Source organism: Hyperolius riggenbachi, chromosome 9, assembly GCF_040937935.1.
Source record: "Hyperolius riggenbachi isolate aHypRig1 chromosome 9, aHypRig1.pri, whole genome shotgun sequence".
NCBI classification, from domain to species: Eukaryota; Metazoa; Chordata; class Amphibia; order Anura; family Hyperoliidae; genus Hyperolius; species Hyperolius riggenbachi.
Window position 1 is genome coordinate 62,449,503 of NC_090654.1, and position 22,645 is coordinate 62,472,147.

At 44.8% G+C, this 22,645-nt stretch overlaps 2 protein-coding genes across 3 annotated transcripts in view; one reads left to right on the top strand and one right to left on the bottom strand.

Annotated features, from left to right (window-relative positions):
• The window catches only part of MST1 (macrophage stimulating 1), a 95,232-nt gene that overhangs the window by 41,861 nt on the left and 30,726 nt on the right, over positions 1-22,645 (bottom strand). For both annotated transcript variants that reach the window (XM_068252918.1, XM_068252916.1), the window contains exons 5-9: positions 20,766-20,878; positions 20,558-20,672; positions 17,936-18,072; positions 2,574-2,694; positions 1,476-1,594 (exon numbers count right to left, since the gene is read on the bottom strand). In XM_068252918.1, the coding sequence (XP_068109019.1) occupies positions 1,476-1,594; positions 2,574-2,694; positions 17,936-18,072; positions 20,558-20,672; positions 20,766-20,878 (605 nt within the window). The remainder of the gene's footprint in view (positions 1-1,475; positions 1,595-2,573; positions 2,695-17,935; positions 18,073-20,557; positions 20,673-20,765; positions 20,879-22,645) is intronic.
• Positions 7,580-8,762, top strand: LOC137531611 (putative nuclease HARBI1). The gene is made up of 2 exons (XM_068251551.1): positions 7,580-7,825; positions 8,019-8,762. The coding sequence occupies exons 1-2, from the start codon at positions 7,580-7,582 to the stop codon at positions 8,760-8,762; spliced, it is 990 nt and encodes a 329-aa protein (XP_068107652.1).

The window sequence follows — 22,645 nt, forward strand, 5'->3', positions numbered from 1 at the left end:
ACCGCTGTTACAAATTGCTAGCGGTTGCGTTTAGCGTTTGCGGTTTGCAGTGGGTTCCAGGCCTAATAGCGCCTTTCAAAATGCTAGCGGTTGTCAGCAATTGAGATTCAGATCAGCTGAAATTGCTATTAAAACGCTCCATTGTGAATGAGGCCTAACAGGCTACCTGCACAGATTTTTTCATGTTCTATTTAGAATAACTTTTCCACACTTTGCAATAGAAAAAGTACCAAAAAGTAGGTTGAAAAGTAATATCAAAACAAATTAAATATTTTCTTGCTTGTTGGTGATTTAAAAGGCATTTTATTGCCAAGTTTGAAAATATCACTAAGGAGAAATCTCAGGAGAAAGTTAATTGCATATGGGCCCTAGTGATATTTTCACAACTTGCCTTTGTCTTTTAAACCATCAGCAAAAAAAAAAAAAAAAAAAAAAAAAACTTCTGATAGTACCTTTTTATCCCTTTTTTGTACCTTTTTAACCACTTGAGGACCCACCCTTTACCCCCCCTTAAGGACCAGCGCTGTTTGTTTGGATCTGTGCTGGGTGGGCTCTGCAGCCCCCAGCACAGATCCGCGGCCACACAGAGCGATCAGATCGCCCCCCTTTTTTCCCCACTAGGGGGATGATGTGCAGGGGGGGTCTGATCGCTCCTACCTGCAGGCATGTTGCGGGGGGGGCACCTCAAAGCCCCCCCCCGCGGCGACATTCTCCCCCCTCCCTCTCCTATCTGCTCCCCCGGGAGATCTGGGCTGCACAGGACGCTATCCGTCCTGTGCAGCCAGTGACAGGACGTCCCCTGTCACATGGCGGCGATCCCCGGCCGCTGATTGGCCGGGGATCGCCGATCTGCCTTACGGCGCTGCTGCGCAGCAGCGCCGTACAAATGTAAACAAAGCGGATTATTTCCGCTTGTGTTTACATTTAGCCTGCGAGCCGCCATCGGCGGCCCGCAGGCTATTCACGGAGCCCCCCGCCGTGAATTGACAGGAAGCAGCCGCTCGCACGAGCGGCTGCTTCCTGATTAATCAGCCTGCAGCTGGCGACGCAGTACTGCGTCGCTGGTCCTGCAGCTGCCAAGTGGTTAATTGAAAAGTGCTGTAAAGGGGGGCTCAGCGCATCTCTGATTGGAGGCCATTCGGAGGCGGCCTGGTGTTGCACTGATCCACCTTTTGCGCAATTTTCAAGAGTAGTATATACGGTAAACAGAAACAAGTTTAAGCAAGAAATCTGTACATCATTGCTGTGACAGTGGCACATTGAAAACTGATTGCTGTGGGTTACAGTGTAACATGGGGCGACTCCTAGGAGAAAACTCAGGAGAAAAAGTGAATTGCATATGGGCCCAGAGCAGCAGCTTACTGACCAGCTCTTCTTAGGGGAATGTTCTGTAAAAATAAAGGAAATTAAATCTATGGTTTTTGTGACATCTGCTTTTAAAACGGAAACAGATTCCCAGCCACAGCTGCACTTACTGCACTTAGCGACGTTGCAGTACTCTCTCTGTGCAGCGGGGTCGGTGGTGTAGCACCACGGTCTCTCTGAACTGTCCGGATTGCGGCAATAATTATCATCCAGGTGCTTGTCAGGATACCTGCAACAGCAGAGAACAACTTTCTGATCAACATCACATGGAGATTTTCTCACATATAGGCAATTAAAGTTGTGTTCCCTGATAACCTTCATAAGGGCTCATTTACACGAGCAGTTGAACTGTGTGCCCAGCAAGCAGTTCCCAAGCCTCAGTGAGCAATAACCAGGCAGCAAAAAGCATTTAGAGGCAGCAGCAAGCTATTGCTATGCCACATAGCTCCCAACTGTCCCTCTTTTGGAGGGACAGTTCCTCTTTGGGACCATGTCCCTCCTTCCTCCTCATTTGTCCCTCTTTCAGGACTTTGTGCCCCTTTCTATGTAAATGTATATATTTCTCCACTAAAAAATGTGTTTGACTCTAAACTTTATTCCCATCCTTTAAATTGATATATTACTAATTGTAAAATGTTAATATGAAGGAAAATGAACCAGGATAGAAAGGACCAGTGTGGTTTGAATGATAAAACAAAATTTTTCTTATGAAATCTATATGGTATGAGTGACTAGGGGTGTGATAAGGGGTGTGGCAGGGGCGTGGCTTAAGTGTCCCTCTTTCTCATCTCAAAAAGTTGGGAGGTATGCTGTCTATAGTATATTGTCTGAACTGAAGCGGAGCCTACATGCCTACATGTCTGGACTGAAGCGGAGCTCTGGTGGTGAATGACAGAGATGCACTATTGCTACGTCACGGTCTATAGTCTATGTCTGGACTGAAGCTGCGCTCTGGTGGGGAATGAAAGATGCACTATTGCTATGCCACTGTCTATAGCCTACATGTCTGGACTGAAGCGGAGCTCTGATGGTGACAGAGATGCACTATTGCTATGCCACTGTCTATAGCCTACATGTCTGGACTGAAGCTGGGCTCTGGTAGTGACAGAGATGCACTATTGCTATGCCACTGTCTATAGTCTACATGTCTGGAGAGAGAGAGAGGGAGAGGGAGAGAGAGATTGACAGCAGAATTCCCAGGTTTTTACCTTTCTGGATTATACGGATGGGGATGAGGGCTCTGCAGATCCCACCGCTGACACTCTTTACCAGACTCCGTCCTGTCCAGCGAGCCACGATAATCTTCACCATTACAGTTCAGACACACCGCTATTGAGTGAAATAAATAGATAAATAGATCAATACATAAACATTCCAAATAGGTGTACTAGAGACAAAATGGGGTTACTGGAGAGTGCCATCTTGTATCGTAATAAATTTATCATACAAGATTGTGCATATATGGAAACATTTTCGGTACTTTTCCGTTAACACTTTTGTTACGTGAACTATTAATGTAATTAGCGCCACCTGACGGATGCGCCCGGCTAACGGAAAAGTACCACATTTTCAACTATACCAAGAAAAAAGGGCGGACTGCCCCAATCTGCAAAATTATATGGTTTGTCAGGTGTTACTTTTGTTTCTTTGGTACGAATTGTGAGATTTGTGTGAGAGCTTTTAGAATGCAATAGCACTTTCCCTATGCATATTTGGTACTTATGCTCATAGTATTGTTTACACAGGCACTGGCATTTTTATATTGCTGCTTCATTATTGTATAATATATATGCACCTTACTCTTGCGATCTAACAAGACTGCTCCTATTTTGGTAATGTTTCTTCCTTTACAGCTCTTTTTTTCTTACTCTAAATACCCATCTCTAACAGTTCAGGTGTCCTTGGTAGGTTTTGGGGCTCCATTTATTACAGTGGGAGGAGCCCCATGTAAAACTCACACTGAGACCCCAAGCTCCTTTGTCACGCCCCTGTGTATTGTGTAATTCAAATACAATAAAGAATTGTGTAATTTTGCAGATTGCCACTTTCCTTGATATAGTTGAATAGGTGTACTATGGGAATAAGTACTAAAAACACATTCCTTTCAGAAATGCCCTATGTATAGAAGTAAATCAGTGCAGGTCTGATTGGTCATACATTAATTCACCATGATAATGTTTCCGTTTGCAAAGTTTTCAGATTTTTTTTAGTGTGTGCCCACCATCACCAATTAAAGGACACTCGAGTGGAAAATAAACGAACAACAAACAATTGCATCTATCCTCCTTCTCCTAAAAATGACTAAGCTATTCCACAATTTTATTTTAGATTTGAAACCTGCACTGATTTTCTTAAAGAGAACCTGAAGTGAGTAAAATTATTTAAAATAAACACATGATGTACCTGTAAATTAATATTACATACTTACCTTACCATCAGTTCCTCTCAGAAGCTCACTATTTTCTTCTTACAGTGATCTCTTCCAGTTCTGACAAAATATTGAAATATACCAGTTGCTGTCAGTTATATATCAGCAGCTGTCCGTTACAACTGAAAGTGCAAGGTAATGTCCATGTTTCCCTATGGCTCAAGTGGGTGATATTACAGTTTAACATTGTGCTGACCAGGAAGTGGTTATGGGGTAATGGCCATTTTCAAACTGGAGGACGGAGAATTCCATTGATCACAGTGGACAAAAAGGATGCAGGAGAGGAGAAAGATTAATGAGCAGACTAGATGGGAGGTAAGTATGACGTGTTTATGTTTATTTTGACTTTTAATTTTCAGTTCAGGTTCTCTTTATTCTGAACTTTGGACACTGTTTACTCTCAGCAGTGGTCACTGTTAAAAATACCTGTTGCTGATTGTTTTTCCATTTACTTGGAAATGCCCTACTATGAGTACAAATAAAATATTACCTTTATCATATAAACGTTAAAAGCAAGGCCGGTTCTCTCATGAAGCAAGGTGAAACACTTGCTTCAGGGGCAGAGATTACAGAGGCGGCATGCTTGTACTATGTATTTACACTTACGGCATGCAGTCAAAGTAGGAGGAGAAGTGAGAGGAGAGCGAGCGAGGTGAACAAAGAGGTAATTATTGGGGAAAAACAGCTTGTTATGCTGAGTGAGGAGTCTGACAGTGAGTGAGAAAGGGGAGAGGCAGGAGAGCAGCAGTGTTCATTTGATTTGCACAGCAGAAAGGATGAGGTTACACTGCTGTCCTGCCTGAGGAGGAATGGAGGACGGCCGACTGGCTGAGGGTGAGCAGTTTCTTTGTCACAGACTTGCAGCCAGCCAGTGTGTTAATGTGTTGAGCTGCAGCATGTCATGTCTCAGGTTGTTGCCTATGCCTCCTTGCTGACTGAGAACATTAAAGTAAGCAGAAATATTACAGAGCATAATAATAGCATTACGTAACAAAACGCACACCACAGCTACTGTATAACGTGCCGTGAATTGTCAGGTGCTGTGCAATCATTCTCTAAGGGCTGGTGCACACCAAAACCCGCTAGCAGATCCGCAAAATGCTAGCAGATTTTTAAACGCTTTTTTTTATTTTTATGAGGCGTTTTGCTAGCGTTTTGCGGATTGCTGCTGCGGTTTTCAGTATAGTAGATTTCATATATTGTTACAGTAAAGCTGTTACTGAACAGCTTCTGTAACAAAAACGCCTGCAAAACCGCTCTAAAGTGCCGTTTTTCAGAGCGGTTTGCGTTTTTCCTATACTTAACATTGAGGCAGAAACGCACCCGCAATCCAAAAAATGCCTCACCCAGGCATTTTTCGTTTCTGCAAAACGCCCCCCGCTCTGGTGTGCACCACCCCATTGAGATACATTGACCAAGCAGATCCGCAGCCGCAAGCGGATCTGAAAACGCCCAAAAAGCCGCTCGGTGTGCACCAGCCCTAAATCAGGAGTTAGGGGGCGCAGCCTCAGGCAGCAAAAAGTCTAGAACTGGCCCTGGTTAAAAGGCCATAATAGACCAAATGTATTAAGTAAAAACACATGAAGAACAATGCTGCAGCTATGTGGACTACCCTGGACACAGTAGATAGCTCAGGTAGAAGTATATGCAATGCCTACTGGACTATCAAGCAGCACAGCAGTTTACAGCAAGACCAAGTACCATTCAAAGTCTCACTCTTCACTTCAGTTCCCCATTGTTATGACTGTAGTAAAGCGTCAACAAGTATACACGGTTTATCTTCACTTCCAATGATGTTTGAAAGCAGAAATAAAAAAAGAAAAGAAAGAAATAACTGTGGTGTTGGAGGAGCTAACATCTAGGACGTGCTGTGAGTGAGCCCTTCAGTAGTCGACTCCTGGACACAGGTGACAAATTGTAAATGCGGTTTCACCTGTTACACTCGAGGCCGTCTCTAACCTCTAAGTGTTTGTTCTTAAAGGAAGGATCCACGGAGAGAGATAAAAAAAAAATAAAAATACTAATCCACTTACCTGGGGCTTCCTCCAGCCTGTGGCAGGCAGGACATGCCCTCGACACCGCTCCGGAGGCTCCCAGTCTTTGCCTGAGCAGTACAGCCTGGAGGATGTCCGATGACTTCAGCGCGACCGCGTGAGACACACGGAGTGCACAAGAGCCCGACCTGGAAGCCGGGTGAGCCACCAGAGAAGACCGGGAGCCTCCGGAGCGGCGGCGAGGGCACGTCCTTCCTGCCACGGGCTGGAGGAAGCCCCAGGTAAGTGGATTAGTATTTTTATTTTCCGCGAACCCTCCCTTTAAGGAAGAAGCATTTCTACAGATTTCTTCTGAGGGAAACCTTACTCATTGCCAGGAGCCAAGAGTGCTCATTTTGTTCTCCCCTGGGTGGCATGGCAGCCAACACTCTGACCTTGCAGTGCTAGACTGCCAGGTTTGAAGATGGAACACTGCATGCAGATTGTATGTTCTCCTGGGGCCTTCTTCCAAGACCACAGAAACATACTGATAAAACTGGTCTTAAGGTGGCCATACACTCACTGAATTTTCCCAATGTATATCCAGCAGATTCAATCAATGTGATCAAACCTGCTAGAAATCGATGCAGCAAACCATGCCTGATCGAATTTTGTCCCAAATTGTTTGAATCAGTTGATCGCACCACATAGAAAATATCGTTCGATAAGCAGTGGGTTGGGAATGGCTGACAGAGTTTTGGCAGCAGACCTAACTCTCACCTGTCTGCAGGCATGCCTCTTCCCTTATCCAGTGTCTTCTCTCCGAACCGCTGCACTGCTCCCTGTGTCTTCTCTCCTGGTGCGCCCGTGTCATGTGACAAACACTAGAGGTACCATGGCATACACAACCTCTAATGCTTGTCACATGACACCCAGGAAAGAAGACACAGGGTGAAGTGCTTTGGTTTGGAGAGAAGACTCCAGGGAGGCTTGATGGTGGACAGACGAGAGCTCTGCTGACCACACAGAGGGGAACACAAATTTAATGGAGAAGACCTGGGGGCCCGCAGGCAGTAGATCCACAGATTTAATAGATTCCATGGTTAAATCTATTGAAAACAGGTATACAGTGTGTGGGCAGTTACTAGATCCCTAGATAGGCATCTATTAGTGTATGGTCACCTTTAGACTACAGAAGGTACTTAACTATGGTTATTGTAGGAATTATGCTGGGAATACACGTTTCGTTTTTCCCTTCGTTTTTGCCTTCGTTTCGATTGTACCATTTATACTTTTCTATATAGAAGAAATCGATCGTATGGTTAAAATCACCACCCACGGGTAAGTTTTTGCTGTCGATACTGATGGTTTCGTTTTTTCCAGGATCGAAGGGTTGCTTGAAACGAAACGAAAGTTCCTTTTTTGGTTTCCGTTTATACCTTCGTTTTGTTTTCGATAGCGATAGGGGCAGGTTATAAGGAGTGAGGGATAGTACTTCCATGCAGAATTTTAATACGCCGGAAGTGTTCCGCAAACAAAAGCCCGATCGGATTAGCGAGCGTGTCATTCGCCATTTTGCAAGCAAGGAGTCAGCATGGATGTGTACGAGCCAGACCGTCTGCAGACCTTTGTTGGACTTTTGCTATTGACTGCAGTAGCTAGGAGAAGGGCGGCAGCAAAGCGTCGGAGGACGAGGAGAGAGAGACGACAATGGTGCAAGAAATGGTTGCTACAACGGGAAGAGTTGGGACACATGGGTCTGATCCGTGAGTTGCGTGAGAACAATCCTGATGACTTTCGCAATTACATGCGCATGTCAGACGCTAACTTTGATGAACTGCTGGAGCGCATCGGGCCAAAGATAACAAAGCAGGACACCGTGATGCGAACAGCTATTACTGCAGAACAGCGTCTATCAGTGACCCTTCGCTACCTGGCTACCGGACGTTCATATGCAGATCTAAAGTTTACAGCTGCCATTTCACCCCAGGCATTGGGTAGAATCATCCCCGAAACGTGTGCTGCTATTGTGTCGGAATTGATGCCCGAGTACGTCAAGGTATGTACTTATGTTTCTGGATTGTGTGTTTTGCGTGTGCTGTCGAGTGATAACTTTTGAAACTGAACGTCAAACTGAAACGCTTGTGCAAATGACAGTGTTTACATTGGCAACCTATTCTGTAGTGATTTTTCTCCTTTGTTACGACATTGTACTTTCAGATGATTAACCATGTATTTCTCCTTATTTCTAGTTTCCTCAAGATGCATCAGAGTGGCAGGCAGTGGCCCATGATTTCCACATGATCTGGAATTTTCCTAATTGTGGAGGTGCAGTGGATGGAAAACATGTGCGTATCAACCCACCTCCCAACAGTGGCTCGTACTTTTACAATTACAAAGGGTTCTTCAGTGTGGTTCTGATGGCGCTTGTAAATGCACGGTACGAATTCATGATGGTGGATGTGGGGAAGAATGGCCGTGTCTCAGATGGTGGTGTAATGGAGGCAACTGAATTCAACCGCCGCTTGAAGAAGAAACAGCTGCAACTGCCAAAGAATGATGACACAGTGGAACATCTAAACTTTGTGTTCGTGGCTGACGAGGCTTTTGCTCTGGGTGAGAATCTTGTGAAGCCATTTCCTCAACGTGGACTGGACAAGCCAAAAAGGATCTTTAACTACAGGTTATCGCGTGCTAGACGTGCAGTGGAAAATGCTTTTGGGATCCTGGCACAGCGTTTTCGTGTTTTCCTCACGGCTATCAATGTGGACCCAGATAAAGTGGAGGTCATTGTCAAAGCTGCGTGCACTCTGCACAATTTCCTACGGCAGAAAAACGTACAACAGTATTGCCCCCCGACAATGGTAGACCAGGAGGATTTAGAAAATGGAAGTGTTGTGGCGGCGGAGTGGAGGGCACATCCGGGGATGGTTCCGTTGCACAGCGGTTCCTCACACAATCCCACCTACGAGGCAAAAACGAACAGGGACAAATAAAAGGACTACTTTACTGGGTCAGGTGCAGTGACTTGGCAGGAGAAAATGATCGCTACAGGAAATTGATGTTCTTATTGACTATCAAATGTACCTTTTTTTTACAACAGTTACCTAGGTGTATCCAACATGTGTCTGTTTCCAACATCTCTACTTTTATGTTGCCTTCCTCCACTAATTAGTGCACTTATTAGTGCACTTATTATACAGACTCGGTGGTCCACCATGTTGTATGGAGAACCACCCTGAGGAGAAGTGCCAAAATGTCGTATTCTGGTGTGCTGTGTTGTTAATTGTGTGTGTCTCTGCCTGTATGCTGCATGGACTGTGCCGAGCTATGGTTGCCCACTTTGGCAGGCGTGAACCTGTTATCCGCCGGCTCACTGCTCTGCGCACACATTCACCATGGGTCCAGGTCTCCTGGTCATGTGCATGGTCTGTGCCCAGGTATGGCTGCCCTCTTTGGCGGCTATAACTGGGCACAGACCATGCACATGCGTCTGTGCATGTGCAGACCCAGGGAGGCAAGCACAAGCAGTGCCTCCCTGGGTCCAGGTCTCCTGGTCATGTGCATTGTCTGTGCCCAGGTATGGCTGCCCTCTTTGGCGGCTATAACTGGGCACAGACCATGCACATGCGTCTGTGCATGTGCAGACCCAGGGAGGCAAGCACAAGCAGTGCCTCCCTGGGTCCAGGTCTCCTGGTCATGTGCATGGTCTGTGCCCAGGTATGGCTGCCCTCTTTGGCGGCTATAACTGGGCACAGACCATGCACATGCGTCTGTGCATGTGCAGACCCAGGGAGGCAAGCGCAAGCAGTGCCTCCCTGGGTCCAGGTCTCCTGGTCATGTGCATGGTCTGTGCCCAGGTATGGCTGCCCTCTTTGGCGGCTATAACTGGGCACAGACCATGCACATGCGTCTGTGCATGTGCAGACCCAGGGAGGCAAGCGCAAGCAGTGCCCCCCTGGGTCCAGGTCTCCTGTTCATGTGCATGGTCTGTGCCCAGGTATGGCTGCCCTCTTTGGCGGCTATAACTGGGCACAGACCATGCACATGCGTCTGTGCATGTGCAGACCCAGGGAGGCAAGCGCAAGCAGTGCCTCCCTGGGTCCAGGTCTCCTGGTCATGTGCATGGTCTGTGCCCAGGTATGGCTGCCCTCTTTGGCGGCTATAACTGGGCACAGACCATGCACATGCGGCTGTGCATGTGCAGACCCAGGGAGGCAAGCGCAAGCAGTGCCTCCCTGGGTCCAGGTCTCCTGGTCATGTGCATGGTCTGTGCCCAGGTATGGCTGCCCTCTTTGGCGGCTATAACTGGGCACAGACCATGCACATGCGGCTGTGCATGTGCAGACCCAGGGAGGCAAGCGCAAGCAGTGCCTCCCTGGGTCCAGGTCTCCTGGTCATGTGCATGGTCTGTGCCCAGGTATGGCTGCCCTCTTTGGCGGCTATAACTGGGCACAGACCATGCACATGCGTCTGTGCATGTGCAGACCCAGGGAGGCAAGCGCAAGCAGTGCCTCCCTGGGTCCAGGTCTCCTGGTCATGTGCATGGTCTGTGCCCAGGTATGGCTGCCCTCTTTGGCGGCTATAACTGGGCACAGACCATGCACATGCGTCTGTGCATGTGCAGACCCAGGGAGGCAAGCGCAAGCAGTGCCTCCCTGGGTCCAGGTCTCCTAGTCATGTGCATGGTCTGTGCCCAGGTATGGCTGCCCTCTTTGACAGGGCTGTGGCTTATAAGTGCCCATCATTCTAAACCACAAAAGTGGGTATGCATGTGCATGGACTGATCTTTGCCCACTTCTCAAATGAACACGTTAATACGAACGTAATTACGTATGGGTTTACAATCATTTTGTGCGGTGCCAACCACACCAGAATTGTCCTAGACGCGCCATTGCAAGTTTCGCATGCGTCGTCTCCTGAACTCTGAACAGGAAGTAGTTAGTTGACCGGAAGTCCCCTCGTCTGTCCGCCTGCTTATAAATATGCTGGCTATCCGCTCGGTCATACCATCGGTTTGCACACTCGGATGTGGAGGTCTTCTTTGTTTGTGGGCTCCTCTAAAGGAACAGTGTGTGACAATCTGATCAGCTGACAAATGGACATAGACAAGCAGTCCAAACAAGGTGACCTTTGGAGCAAGGGGTGAGGGGGTTTAAGCTAATATTACTGATCCATTGTTTGTACAAGTTGTGTAATACTTTAACCGGCACACATGGCACAAAAGTTGGATTTTACTGAGTTTTATTGTATAAGAAAATGTCATCCTCTCTTTTCCTTTTGCTCTTTTATTATGGTACAAAATGTTATACAGTACCTGTACAACCAAGTTATGATTACATGTATTATGACCCTGAGAATGAGAAGCTCAGTTTTGCTCTCAGAGTTTCTGGAATTGTATCTCACGTCTTATTCCACAATCTTATTTTACATTATTATTTTGGAAATATAAACTTCACTGGTGTGCAGCCATGCCGAAGCAGAGGCGAGAGAGGCTCCAGCCTCAGGGCGCAGTGTAGGAGGGGGCGCACAACTCACTCAGCTATCATTCCTCTATTGTGTTTGAAGCAGAGAAAAATAAGAAAAGGGGATACATGGCAGTGACTGCAGGCCAGATAACTAGAGATTGACGCCCCCCTGATGAAGCCGGAAGCCAGCTAAACTGCGGTAGAGAGCCACTCTCCTTCATGGGATGCCACGCCGCCAAATCGCAGCACTACATGGAGTTAGCCTGCTGACCAACCAACTATCTGCCACCCTTTCAGTGGCCCGTGGGACACAAGCATCATCCCGCCGGTTCAGCACTCTCCGCGTCCCCAACTGGAGCATTCACACAAGGTGGGCGAACTACACCTCGCTCAAAGGCTTATGAACATGCACTAACAAGTGATACAGTGAGTATATCTGGGTGGACATCACAGAGGCTACCTACAGCGGACTGGGCAAGATACCAAGCTACTATCCACAAACTGCATAATATGCAATTCCAACACAGCTGATTGTATAGGCTGGACTTGATATACAGGGAGATCCTGTTTGCCTTTTGTTGTTTGTGGAAGATAATGTGCTAGAACTGAGTTGGCAATCTGGCTTATGCTTGTTATGAACGCTTTGCTGCTGCTCGCTTGGGGACTTATGCTGCTACATTTATTGGATATAAGCTTTTTTCACCTTGCTATCTAGTGCTGGAGTCTTTCCTAACTTTTTGGAGATAACGGATATAAAGTAAATTTGAACATTGGGCGCAACTATTATAATTCATGGTCCTATTAAGGACAGTATAAGTTTCCCTAGTGACTTTGTATATGCTTGTGTGGTGCACCGGTGCGTGGTGTGTGTTCTGCTTGTGTGGCGGGGTGGCCATCCCATGCGCTTTTAGTGTGCAGTTTTTAAGTTTTTTCAGCATCAATAAAGTAACATTTTGCAATTTTTCAAGTAAGTTATAGTTAGTTTTCTTGATCATGACACGCATGTCAGCCTAGTTGAACCACTCCAAAAATTGGGTAAACTAGAGATTAAGGTGTTGGGGGCCCGGGGGCGCCTCTTAGTCTAATAGCAATCAGAGTGTGATGGTTGGGGTGGGAGGGATAGAGGGGCGCACGTTAGTGTCTCAGCCTTGGGTGCTAGAGGACCTTGTCCCAGCTCTGCTGGTGGGAATTAAACATACATCTGTTTTTAAAAGTAGTTGTGGTACACGTGGATTATGGAGGATGGGAGGTTGGGAGGCGGGGGTGTTGTGCCTATAAATGTTTGCATTTAATATTTGTTTAAGCAGTATTTGGTTGCATTAAGCTATGTGCACACGCTGGATCAATTCAGCTGAGGTAGCCTCTACTAAGGATCACTTTGACCATAGATTTAGTCTGTGTATAAAGCTAAATATCCCCAGATGACGGCCAGATGGATTGGGGGGGTGGGGGTTGGGATGGGGGGGGGGGGGGATCTCTGTTGATGAACAATCTTTCCCCGATCCATCTGGCCGAATCTGCAAGTGTAGTTTTTTCTGCCGTATTGCGTAAACGATCATTTATGCGATTGCGGCAAAACTGATCCTCCGTGATTTAATCCAACATGGCGGTTGCACAAAAACAAGTAATCGCCGTGGGTGGCGTGCGTTGTGAAACATTGTTTAACAAATGTTTGTTAATATCGTGGATAAAATAGTTTGTCACAAAAAAATCATTCGTAATAATCACATTGTGACCGGGTTTAGCAATAGTATAATGTATTCACCATTAAATTTCTGGTGTTTCTCCACCATCTGACTTTATCTCAGTGCCCATGAACTACGCGCAGTTTTGACTGCATGATAATGTAAATTGCCCACTTAACTTCTATTTATAAGTTAGAGGCCGTTGGCATTGCTTAATAATAACTACATCTGAGGGCCCCATGAAAGTTTTGCTATGGGGCCCCATGATCTCTAGCTACGCCACTGCATTATGGGCATGGGCCTTAAGAGGCCCCCCAACACCTCATAAAAATATGGCATTCCGGATTTTCTTTAGTGATGTCTGATTGACCTCCAAGAGCGTAGTTCTCCTACTCACACTGCATGACGGAAGCCACCTCGGTCATCCCGCCTGACCCTCCATAGCAATAGACTAGGATTCTAAGACAGTGACCTGTCTATACAGAACTCAGCCCCAAACTGTTGCCTGGGTCCGCAGTAACTAAGAACTCCATTGGTAACACACTACACCATAATGGATTGAAATATTGCAGCACCCAGAAAGTCCCCTGTTTAAAGAAAACCTGTACTGAAAATAAAAGTCAAAATAAGCATACACAAGTCATACTTACCTTCCATGTAGTCTACTCCTCAGTGTCTTTCTCCTGTCCCGCTTCCTGTTTGTTCACTGTGATCAAGGGAATTTTCCGTCCTCCATTTTGAAAATAGCCATTACCCATAACAGCTTTCTGGTCAGCACACAATTAAACTGTAACATCGCCCACTTGAGCCATAGGGAAACATGGGCATTACCTGGTACATCCGTCTTCCTCTCAGCTATAACTGACAGCAACTGATATTTTACTGACAGCAACTGATATATTTCAGATCTGACAAAATATTGTCAGAACTGGATGGGATTATTGTCAGAAGAAAATGGTGAGCTTCTGAGAGGAACTGATGGCAAGGTAACTCTGTAATGTTGATTTGAAGTTACCTCATGTGTTTATTTTAAATATTTTTACTCAGTACAGGTTCTCTTTAAGAAGACACATCTAAAGGCCTGTCTAAAAGACTCAGAGCTGTAAAATAACAAAGATTGTATACATACCTGGTGCTTCCTGCAGCCCCATCCGCTCTGATCGCTCCCACAGACTAGACACAAGGCCCCCTAGTGGGGCTAGAAGGTACAGACAGAGAAAACGGTCACCTGTGGAGCAGGTAATTCAGACTTGACTGCAGTCTAAGAGATACAAATAACACGGCTCTAATGGTCACCTGTGGAGCAGGTGATTCAGACCTTACTGCAGTCTAAGAGATACAAATAACACGGCTCTAATGGTCACCTGTGGAGCTGGTGATTCAGACCTTACTGCAGTCTAAGAGATACAAATAACACGGCTCTAATGGTCACCTGTGGAGCAGGTGATTCAGACCTTACTGCAGTCTAAGAGCTTGTAAGTGTAAGGTGCAAACAGTAATACTTTGAGGACGGCACCTGGAAGACAGGTGCAAGAGCAGATAGGAATACTGTTCAGCAACAAGTTCCTTCCGTAGTCTGGCCTCTCCACCGGAAGGAGTCAGACAGGGAGAGGGAAGGACAGAACGTGAGTGACACCAATGGGGAAGTGTCACTGACAGATCTGCGAACTATCTCCTAACAGGAGAGATAGTTCGAGGTCGGACAAGCCAGGTCGTTAACACACGGACAGATAAAGTACAGAGACAGGAGGCAGATGCAGAATCCAGAGACTAGTCGAGATTTGGCAACAGAGTATCAGAATGACAAAGGTACAAAATCAGAGTTCAGAGGAATAGTCAAGCAGGCAGAAGGTCATAACAAATAATACAGTTCAATTCCTAATGCTAAGGTGTGAGCTCCGTGATCATCAACACCTTTGGAAACTATGCTAGAACACAGATACAATTAGTACTTTAAGCTATCAACAGAATCTGGCTAAGTGTGGATCCCCGGCTCCGGCCGGTTCTAGCACACTTTGGGATCTGACTATGGTCTGAGTGCTGACACACAAGCGTTCACGACGACAGACAAAGACAGAGTAACAACTCCAGGTTTAAATACTGACAGCAGATTCAAGCAGCCCCGCCCGAGGGTCTGAATCAACTTGCAAAGAAGATTGACAGGTGGAAGTCAGCTGACCACAAAGTCAGCTGATCCGTCTCCTCTGCCCATAAAGGTCCTTTAGCTCCATGTAAAGGTCCTTTTGTTCCATGCGCAGGCGTGTGGAGCCAAGCTGCTGCAACAGAGATCCCTGTCCCAGCTGAGTCGGGAAGCGACACCCGGGATGGCTTGGCCAAAGAGGTGACATCAGGTGTGAAAGCAGCTGCGCTGCTTTCCACCACAGAGGTAACGTTTTAAATCGTTACAGATACACAACTGTATCTCTTGGCCCCAGGCCTTAAAGAGACACTGAAGCGAAAAAAAAATTATGATATTATGATTTGTATGTGTAGTACAGCTAAGAAATAAAAAACATTAAGATCAGATACATCAGTCTAATTGTTTCCAGTACAGGAAGAGTTGAGAAACTCCAGTTATCTCTATGCAAACAAGCCATTAAGCTCTCCGACTAAGTTAGTCGTGGAGAGGGCTGTTATCTGACTTTTATTATCAACTGTAAGATAACTTTACTTTTTCTCTGCTAGAGGAGAGGTCATTACTTCACAGACTGCTCTGAAAGACTCATTTTGAATGCCGAGTGTTGTGTAATGTGCACATATTATAGAATGATGCAATGTTAGAAAAAACACTATATACCTGAAAATAAAAATATGAGAATATTTTCTTTGCTGCTAATCTTCTAGTAATTATTCATAGTACACAACCAATTCACTATATTATATTTTTTTTTTCGCTTCAGTGTCTCTTTAACTCCCTCCTCACACATGTTCCTGACTGCTACATCCTCTTTCATGTTCTCTCGCTTCTTAAAACTTAATATGAGTAAAACAGAACTAATCATCTTTCCACCGTCTGTCCACCTATCTGCCTGATATAACAATACATGTTTATAACACTTCTAATAACTTCAGTTCCCAAATCACTGTGCTCAGGGGCAATATTTGATTCTTCTCTGTCATTTATTCCTCACATTCACTCTCTAACCAGCTCCTGTCATCTCCAACTCAAAAACATGTCTCGCATCTGACCTTTTCTCACTCAGGACACAACTAAAATGTTACTACATGCTCTTATAATATGTCTTGACTATTGTAATATATTGACTTTGTCAACTACCAACTAACCGATTGGCACCGCACCAATCTGTACTGAACTCAGCTGCTCCTCTCATTCATCTCTCTTCTTGGTCTTCCTCTGCTGCTCCTCAATTAAGTGCCAATTAGCAAGAGGGTCAATTTTAAACTTCTAACTAACCTACAAAGCTCTCCACGATCTCACCACCTTATACATTTCCTCACTTCTTTCCAGATACCAACCCAACAGCAATCTTAGATCTGCAAAGGAGCTTCTACTGCCCTCCTCTAGAATGACCTCCTCGCATTCTCATATACAAGACTTCTCACGTGCTTCAACCCTCCTCTGGAATGCCCTTTCACAGCACATCCGCCACAATTTGTCATTGTAATTATCAATTTTTAATTTTGTACCAGTGCCCATGTTTGATGTATATAATTTTCTGTATCATTATGTACCCCATGTTTGCTTTCTTACTTTGTACATTACCACAGAATATGTTGGCGCTCTATAAATCAATAATAATTTATATTTACCTAGATTCACAGCTTTCCTACACTCAAATTCCTGGCGCTCACAAACAGGGATTTTCAGGATTCTCATATAGATGAATTCTTGGCATTGAATTCATCATATACAGGTAGTCCTCGGTTAACGAACGAGATAGGGACTGTCGCTCGTTCTTAACCTGAATCTGTCCGCAAGTCGGGACAGCCACCTTGGCCCCCATTTTTAATGCAGAGTAAGCGCAGCGGAAGGTAGATAGAGGACATCTCACCTGATCCTCGGCGGTAGAAGGTCCCATCATGCTGCCCGGAAGCTGCGCGGCCCGTCCTCTCGCTCCGTCCACTGTCTTCACATGCGTCGCATAATGACGCATCAGGAGACGCCGTCACTAGGGGGCTTTTCCTGATTGCGTCATTATGCGACGCATGTGAAGCCGCCGGGAGGACAGTGGACGGAGCGAGAGGACGGGCCGCGCAGCTTCCAGGCAGCACGATGGGAACTTCTACTGCCGAGGATCAGGTGAGATGTCCTCTATCTACCTTCCGCTGCGCTTACTCTGCATTAAAAACTGTGCAGAAGAGGTAGTCCCCAGCGGCGTGACGTCATCGCGGTGGGCGTTCATATCGGTGGGTCGTTTGTAAGTCGGGGGTTCGTAAACCGGGGACTACCTGTACACAGATTACTGATATACAGATACCCGGACATTCCCATATTCTATCAGAAACCAGCGCGTGCACCGTGATAACATTTAAAGAAACACGGAAGCAAAAAAATAAAAATAAAAAAAAAATGATATAATTAATAATGAATTGGTTGTGTAGTACAGATAATTACAAGAACATTCATGGCAAAGAAAATATTCTCATATTTGTATTTTTAGTTATATAGTGTTTTTTTTATAACATTGCATCATTCTCTAATATTTGCAGTTTACACACACTACTCAGCATTCTAAATGATTACAGAGCAGGCCAGTGAACTATTGACCTATACTCTGCAGAAGAAAAAAACAATATAATGAGGTAACAAGCTTCAGAAGACAGAGCTCTCCCCACCTTTGAAAGTAGTGGAGCTCAATGGCTCTTTTGCATAGATAACAACTGGAATTTCTTCCTGTACTGGAAACAATATTAGACTTATGTCTCTTCTCCTAATGTTCTATTTCTTAGCTGTACTACACATACAAATCATCATATATTTTTTTCACTTCGGTGTCTCTTTAATCCAGCTACAATAAAAAAGATACACATAACTCATCCCTGCACCCCACTTACCCTCTTCGCATTTCTTAATCCCACAGACATCATGGCGGAGGTTCTTGTCCGTGGTGTAGCACCATGGTCCTTTGGGATCGTCGTCTGGGTTGCGGCAGTAATTCTCATCCAGTGCATTTTTTGAATTGGGAGAGTACCTGGGTGGAGTAAAAATAAATAAATCTCCTGCTGAACATCCATTACATAAATTACCAACAAAACCTGGATTGTACGGCACAGTTGGCCAGTTTGTAGACTTTTTTCTGCCACGCTAATAGAGTGGGTTTTACTTTTACACCGGAGGTCCGCTTTGAAGGAACAGATTAGCAGATCAATCTAGGGAAACCTTTAAATGAGTAGAAAACAGAAGGTACCATGGTTTTCCAGAATTTTCTGAATCAATAATCCAGGACAAGCATGCAAATAAGGTGTTCGGAGTGACTTCTCCATTTACTAGCTGCATGCTAGTTCCCATGGCTGGATTTCAGGCAAGGCCACAAAGGCCCTGGCCTAGAGCACCAAGAAGCAAGGGGTGGGCTGGCACTCTGGGTATGAAGGGGCAGCAAACGCGGGTAGCTTATTGTCTGTGACCTGAGGTGTTACTCATCACCATTGATGGCTCTTCAAGTCCAGTCCACCTTCCACCCAGCTCCAACGTATCAGAGTAGAAAGCATTGATTTGGCCCATAAATGGAATAAAAATTATAACCATTCTGATCATTTCAGATGTAATCAATCCACAAAACAGATTGGTAAAACAATTGATTGGTCATTTGTAGTCGATTGGCACTCTCAACACTGTCCAATCCATTCAATTAGAAGGCTGATTGCACAGTTAAATTGCATTGTTAATAAGCATCTTTAAATACATTACTGGGACCAATAGAAGTGTATCTGTGGTAGGGGGTTTGCTGTTTGTCAGGGGGCGGCTGGTGATAGCGGCCTTGGGCAGTAAAATGTACAAATCCGACCCTGCTTGTTCCAGGTGTCACCTAGAAACGACGGAACTGAAAAGCCCAACATAAGAGCCATGCAGCTGAAGATGGCACTTTCCATATTTCTCTTAAGCCCAGTGGAGATGCTTAATACTCGTCCCCCAATACCATCACTGTTGATCATTGAGAGTTTTAGGAGCAGTCAACGTTCTGTGGTGAGGGGAAGGAAGATGAAGAGCAGACAATGAGCAGGAGGTGCTGAACTATAGCACTCTTAGTTGTATACATTAGCAAGAAAAAAAAAAAAGTATGTGAACCCTTTGGAAACCCAAGTTGAATTGTTTGGAAAAAACACACAACACTATGTGTGGAGAAAAAGAGGCACAGCGTACCAACATCAAAACCTCATCCCAACTGTGAAGCATGGTGGTGGGGGCATCATGGTTTGGGGCTGCTTTGCTGCATCAGGGCATGGCCGGATTGCTATCATCGAAGTAAAAATTAATTCCAAAATTTATCAAGACATTTTGCAGGAGAACTTAACCACTTAAGCCCTTGGTCGTTTTCACTTTATGCCTCCGAGCAATGTTCACCTCGCATTCATTAGCCTATAAACTTTATCACTACTTATCACAATTAACTGATCTATATCTTGTTTTTTCCGCCACCAATTAGGCTTTCTTTGGGGGGTACATTTTGCTAAGAGCTACCTTACTGTAAATGCATTTTAACAGTAAGAATAAGAAAAAAAAACTGAAAAAATTCATTATTTCTCAGTTTTCGGCCATTATAGTTTTAAAATAATACATGCCTCCATAATTAAAACCCACGTATTGTATTTGCCCATTTGTCCCAGTTACTTCACCGTTTAAATTATATCCCTATCACAATGTATGGCGACAATATTTTATTTGGAAATAAAAGAGCATTTTTTCCGTTTTGCATCCATCACTATTTACAAGCTTATATAAAAAGGAAAAAAAAAAAAATGAATATTCAAAAGATACTGGATTGGAGTCATGTGCATCAACTTAGATGGACTCATAGTATTATAGTGGGCATAATCTGAATATGTGAGCGATGCATAGGTTCAAAAAGAAAAAAAATAAATAAATAAAAAAATACGGTGTCAAATCGGTTATGCATTTCCGCACATGTCTATGAGTTTTAATCACCACGGACTTTCATGTTCTCTTGTAAAACGCATACTATATGCAGCGCTTTAAAACTCACTGCAACTCATATAGTGTAAATGAGCCCTTAGGTCCCTTTTCCATTACATCAGTTGCTGTCAGCTATAACTGAAAGAATAACTGATGTGCAAGGTAATGTCCATGTGTCCCTTTGACTCAAGCAACATTACAGGTCAATGGAGTGCTGACTCAGAAACTGTTACGGGGTCATCAACATTTTTAAAATGGAGGGTGGAGAATTCCATTGATCACATTGGACAAACAGGACAAGGGAGAGGAGAAAGAGATTGGTGAGTAGACTAGGCGGGAGGCAAGTATGACGTGTGTATGCTTATTTTGATTTTGCTTTTCAATTCAGCTATGCTTTAAAGACAAATGAAGCCTGCATCATCAGTGGTCAGGAAGGCACTATCACTTTATAATGATTGGTAGGGGTGTGCATGGTCACTAAGGAAAACCTGGACAGGACCACACTGTCACTTTATATTGATTGTAGTTGCATGGTCACTCCTCACCTGTGTTCATGCGGAAATTTCAGTCTCCACTGCTGACAAGTTTTCCCTTTCACAGTCTTAGACGCTGTTCCACGATAATGTACCCCATTCCCTACTATACACTCCCGAACATAGTCTGGAAAAAAAACAGCAATGTATAATTGTTACGATACAGCTGGACCTGAGGACTGTACGGATATTACAAGCACATGAACCCTCCATAAGTTACCCTTCTTTTGGTAGACATCATAGTTGATGTTCCTCTGCAGGATGACGTTGGGGGAGTTCTGGGTCCATGGTAGAAGGCGACAGCTGTGAGTCTTCAAGTTGTAATCAAAGGACCTATGAAATGAGGAAGATGGGGTGCCATTCGGATTTAGGGTCTGGTTTGACAGGCATTGTTTTCCTGGAGCTCCCTGAGTAACATTAATGTCACAATCGTCCCAGCTGGGCATAACTATACTTTATTCTCAGAACAGATTTCTATCTGTAAGGATTTACTTGCTGTTGAGAGACACATAACAGCACCACACTTTCTAATCTGCTCTGCTGAACTGACTTCATAAAACTGTGATACTGATTGGCCCACATAGCCCTAAAACAAAGAAATTCAAATGCCTGATCAAACTCAGAAATATCCTAACTATTAAACTGTTATCTGAAATATCAACTTTACATCAAACTAAGGTGCCCATAGATTACACAATTTATGGCATCGATATCCAGCCGATTTGATTGTAATAATTGAATTTGGCAGAGATCGATGCCACAACGTGGCTGCCCAATCAACATTTCAATTAATTTTGGCTGGAATCGTTCAATCTGACATTCTGGAAAGAACTCGATCAGGTGTGTGGCAGTAGCGGCATTCGATTTTTTGACGACCCTCGGGTGCTGGCAAGTAAAGTATGTACCCCTCAGCTGCTTGGCAGGTGTTGTAGGCTCTCCTGTTCACTGGTGAGCCTCCCCCTTGTCCTTCTCCATGGCACTAGGGGCACCTGTACCACGCGACACCGCCTCATGCACTTATGTCACATACGTGGGGCGTGGTCACACCCATGGGCTGCGGAGAAGTCGGGACGGTACACAATACATGTGGGGCCTGGAAGGCGGAAGCAGCTGCACAGATCTGGAGGTATGCAAGCAAAGAATGTGCAGCTGGCAGGCGATCTCTGCAGAATGTTAGTTTACTGAAAGTTCTAAAGCCAGTACAAAAACATAGCAGATTTCCCAGAATGCTCTGAGGGGAGAATTAAGCATAATAGCCTAGGATAAGCCTCAATGAAAGGGCGGGGCTACTTAGCAATATATAGCTATAGGAAGTTGTTATAATGCTAAAACCAGAATATTTACCATAAAAGTGGGTATTCTGAATTATTTACTGCATTCTACTATATGCCATTACCAGTTAGTCTCTTGTACCATGGTAAACTGCTTGGATGGTAAGAGATGATCACAGACTGCAGAGTTCCTACTGCACTAATACCTGTGCACTTTCAGCCCAGAGCTCATGAATGATCAGGAGATCTGGGTGGCTACTTTGAGCAACAACATTTTTCATCCAAGTTAATTACCATATCTTTTTTGTGTATACATACTTAAGATTTTTATTTGTAAAAATGTTTAAACTATTCATATTCTCTCCTAAGGAATTGTCATGGCTCTGATATGGAAATGTGGATGCAGAAACACTATCAGTGAGAGCAGGCCTGGATTTACATCACAGAAGCTTATAGGCACAGATGTCCTGGCACCCTAGACTTCACCGCCCATGAAGCTACAAACCCCCGCAAGTGTGCTGGCTGTCCCAGCTGCCACTTCTCCCTTACTTCTCTTGCATGTAACAGGTGTCCCTTAGTATTAGGTAGCCAGAGGTACCCTCAGTATTAAAGAGAAACTCCAACCTAGAGTTGAACTTTATCCCAATCAGTAGCTGATACCCCCTTTTACATGAGAAATATAATGATTTTCACAAACAGACCATCAGGGGGCGCTGTATGACTGATTTTGTGCTGAAACCCCTCCCACAAGAAGCTCTGAGTACCGCGGTACTCTGGGCAAACTGCCACAATGTAACAATGCTCACAGACAGGAATTAGCTGTTTACAG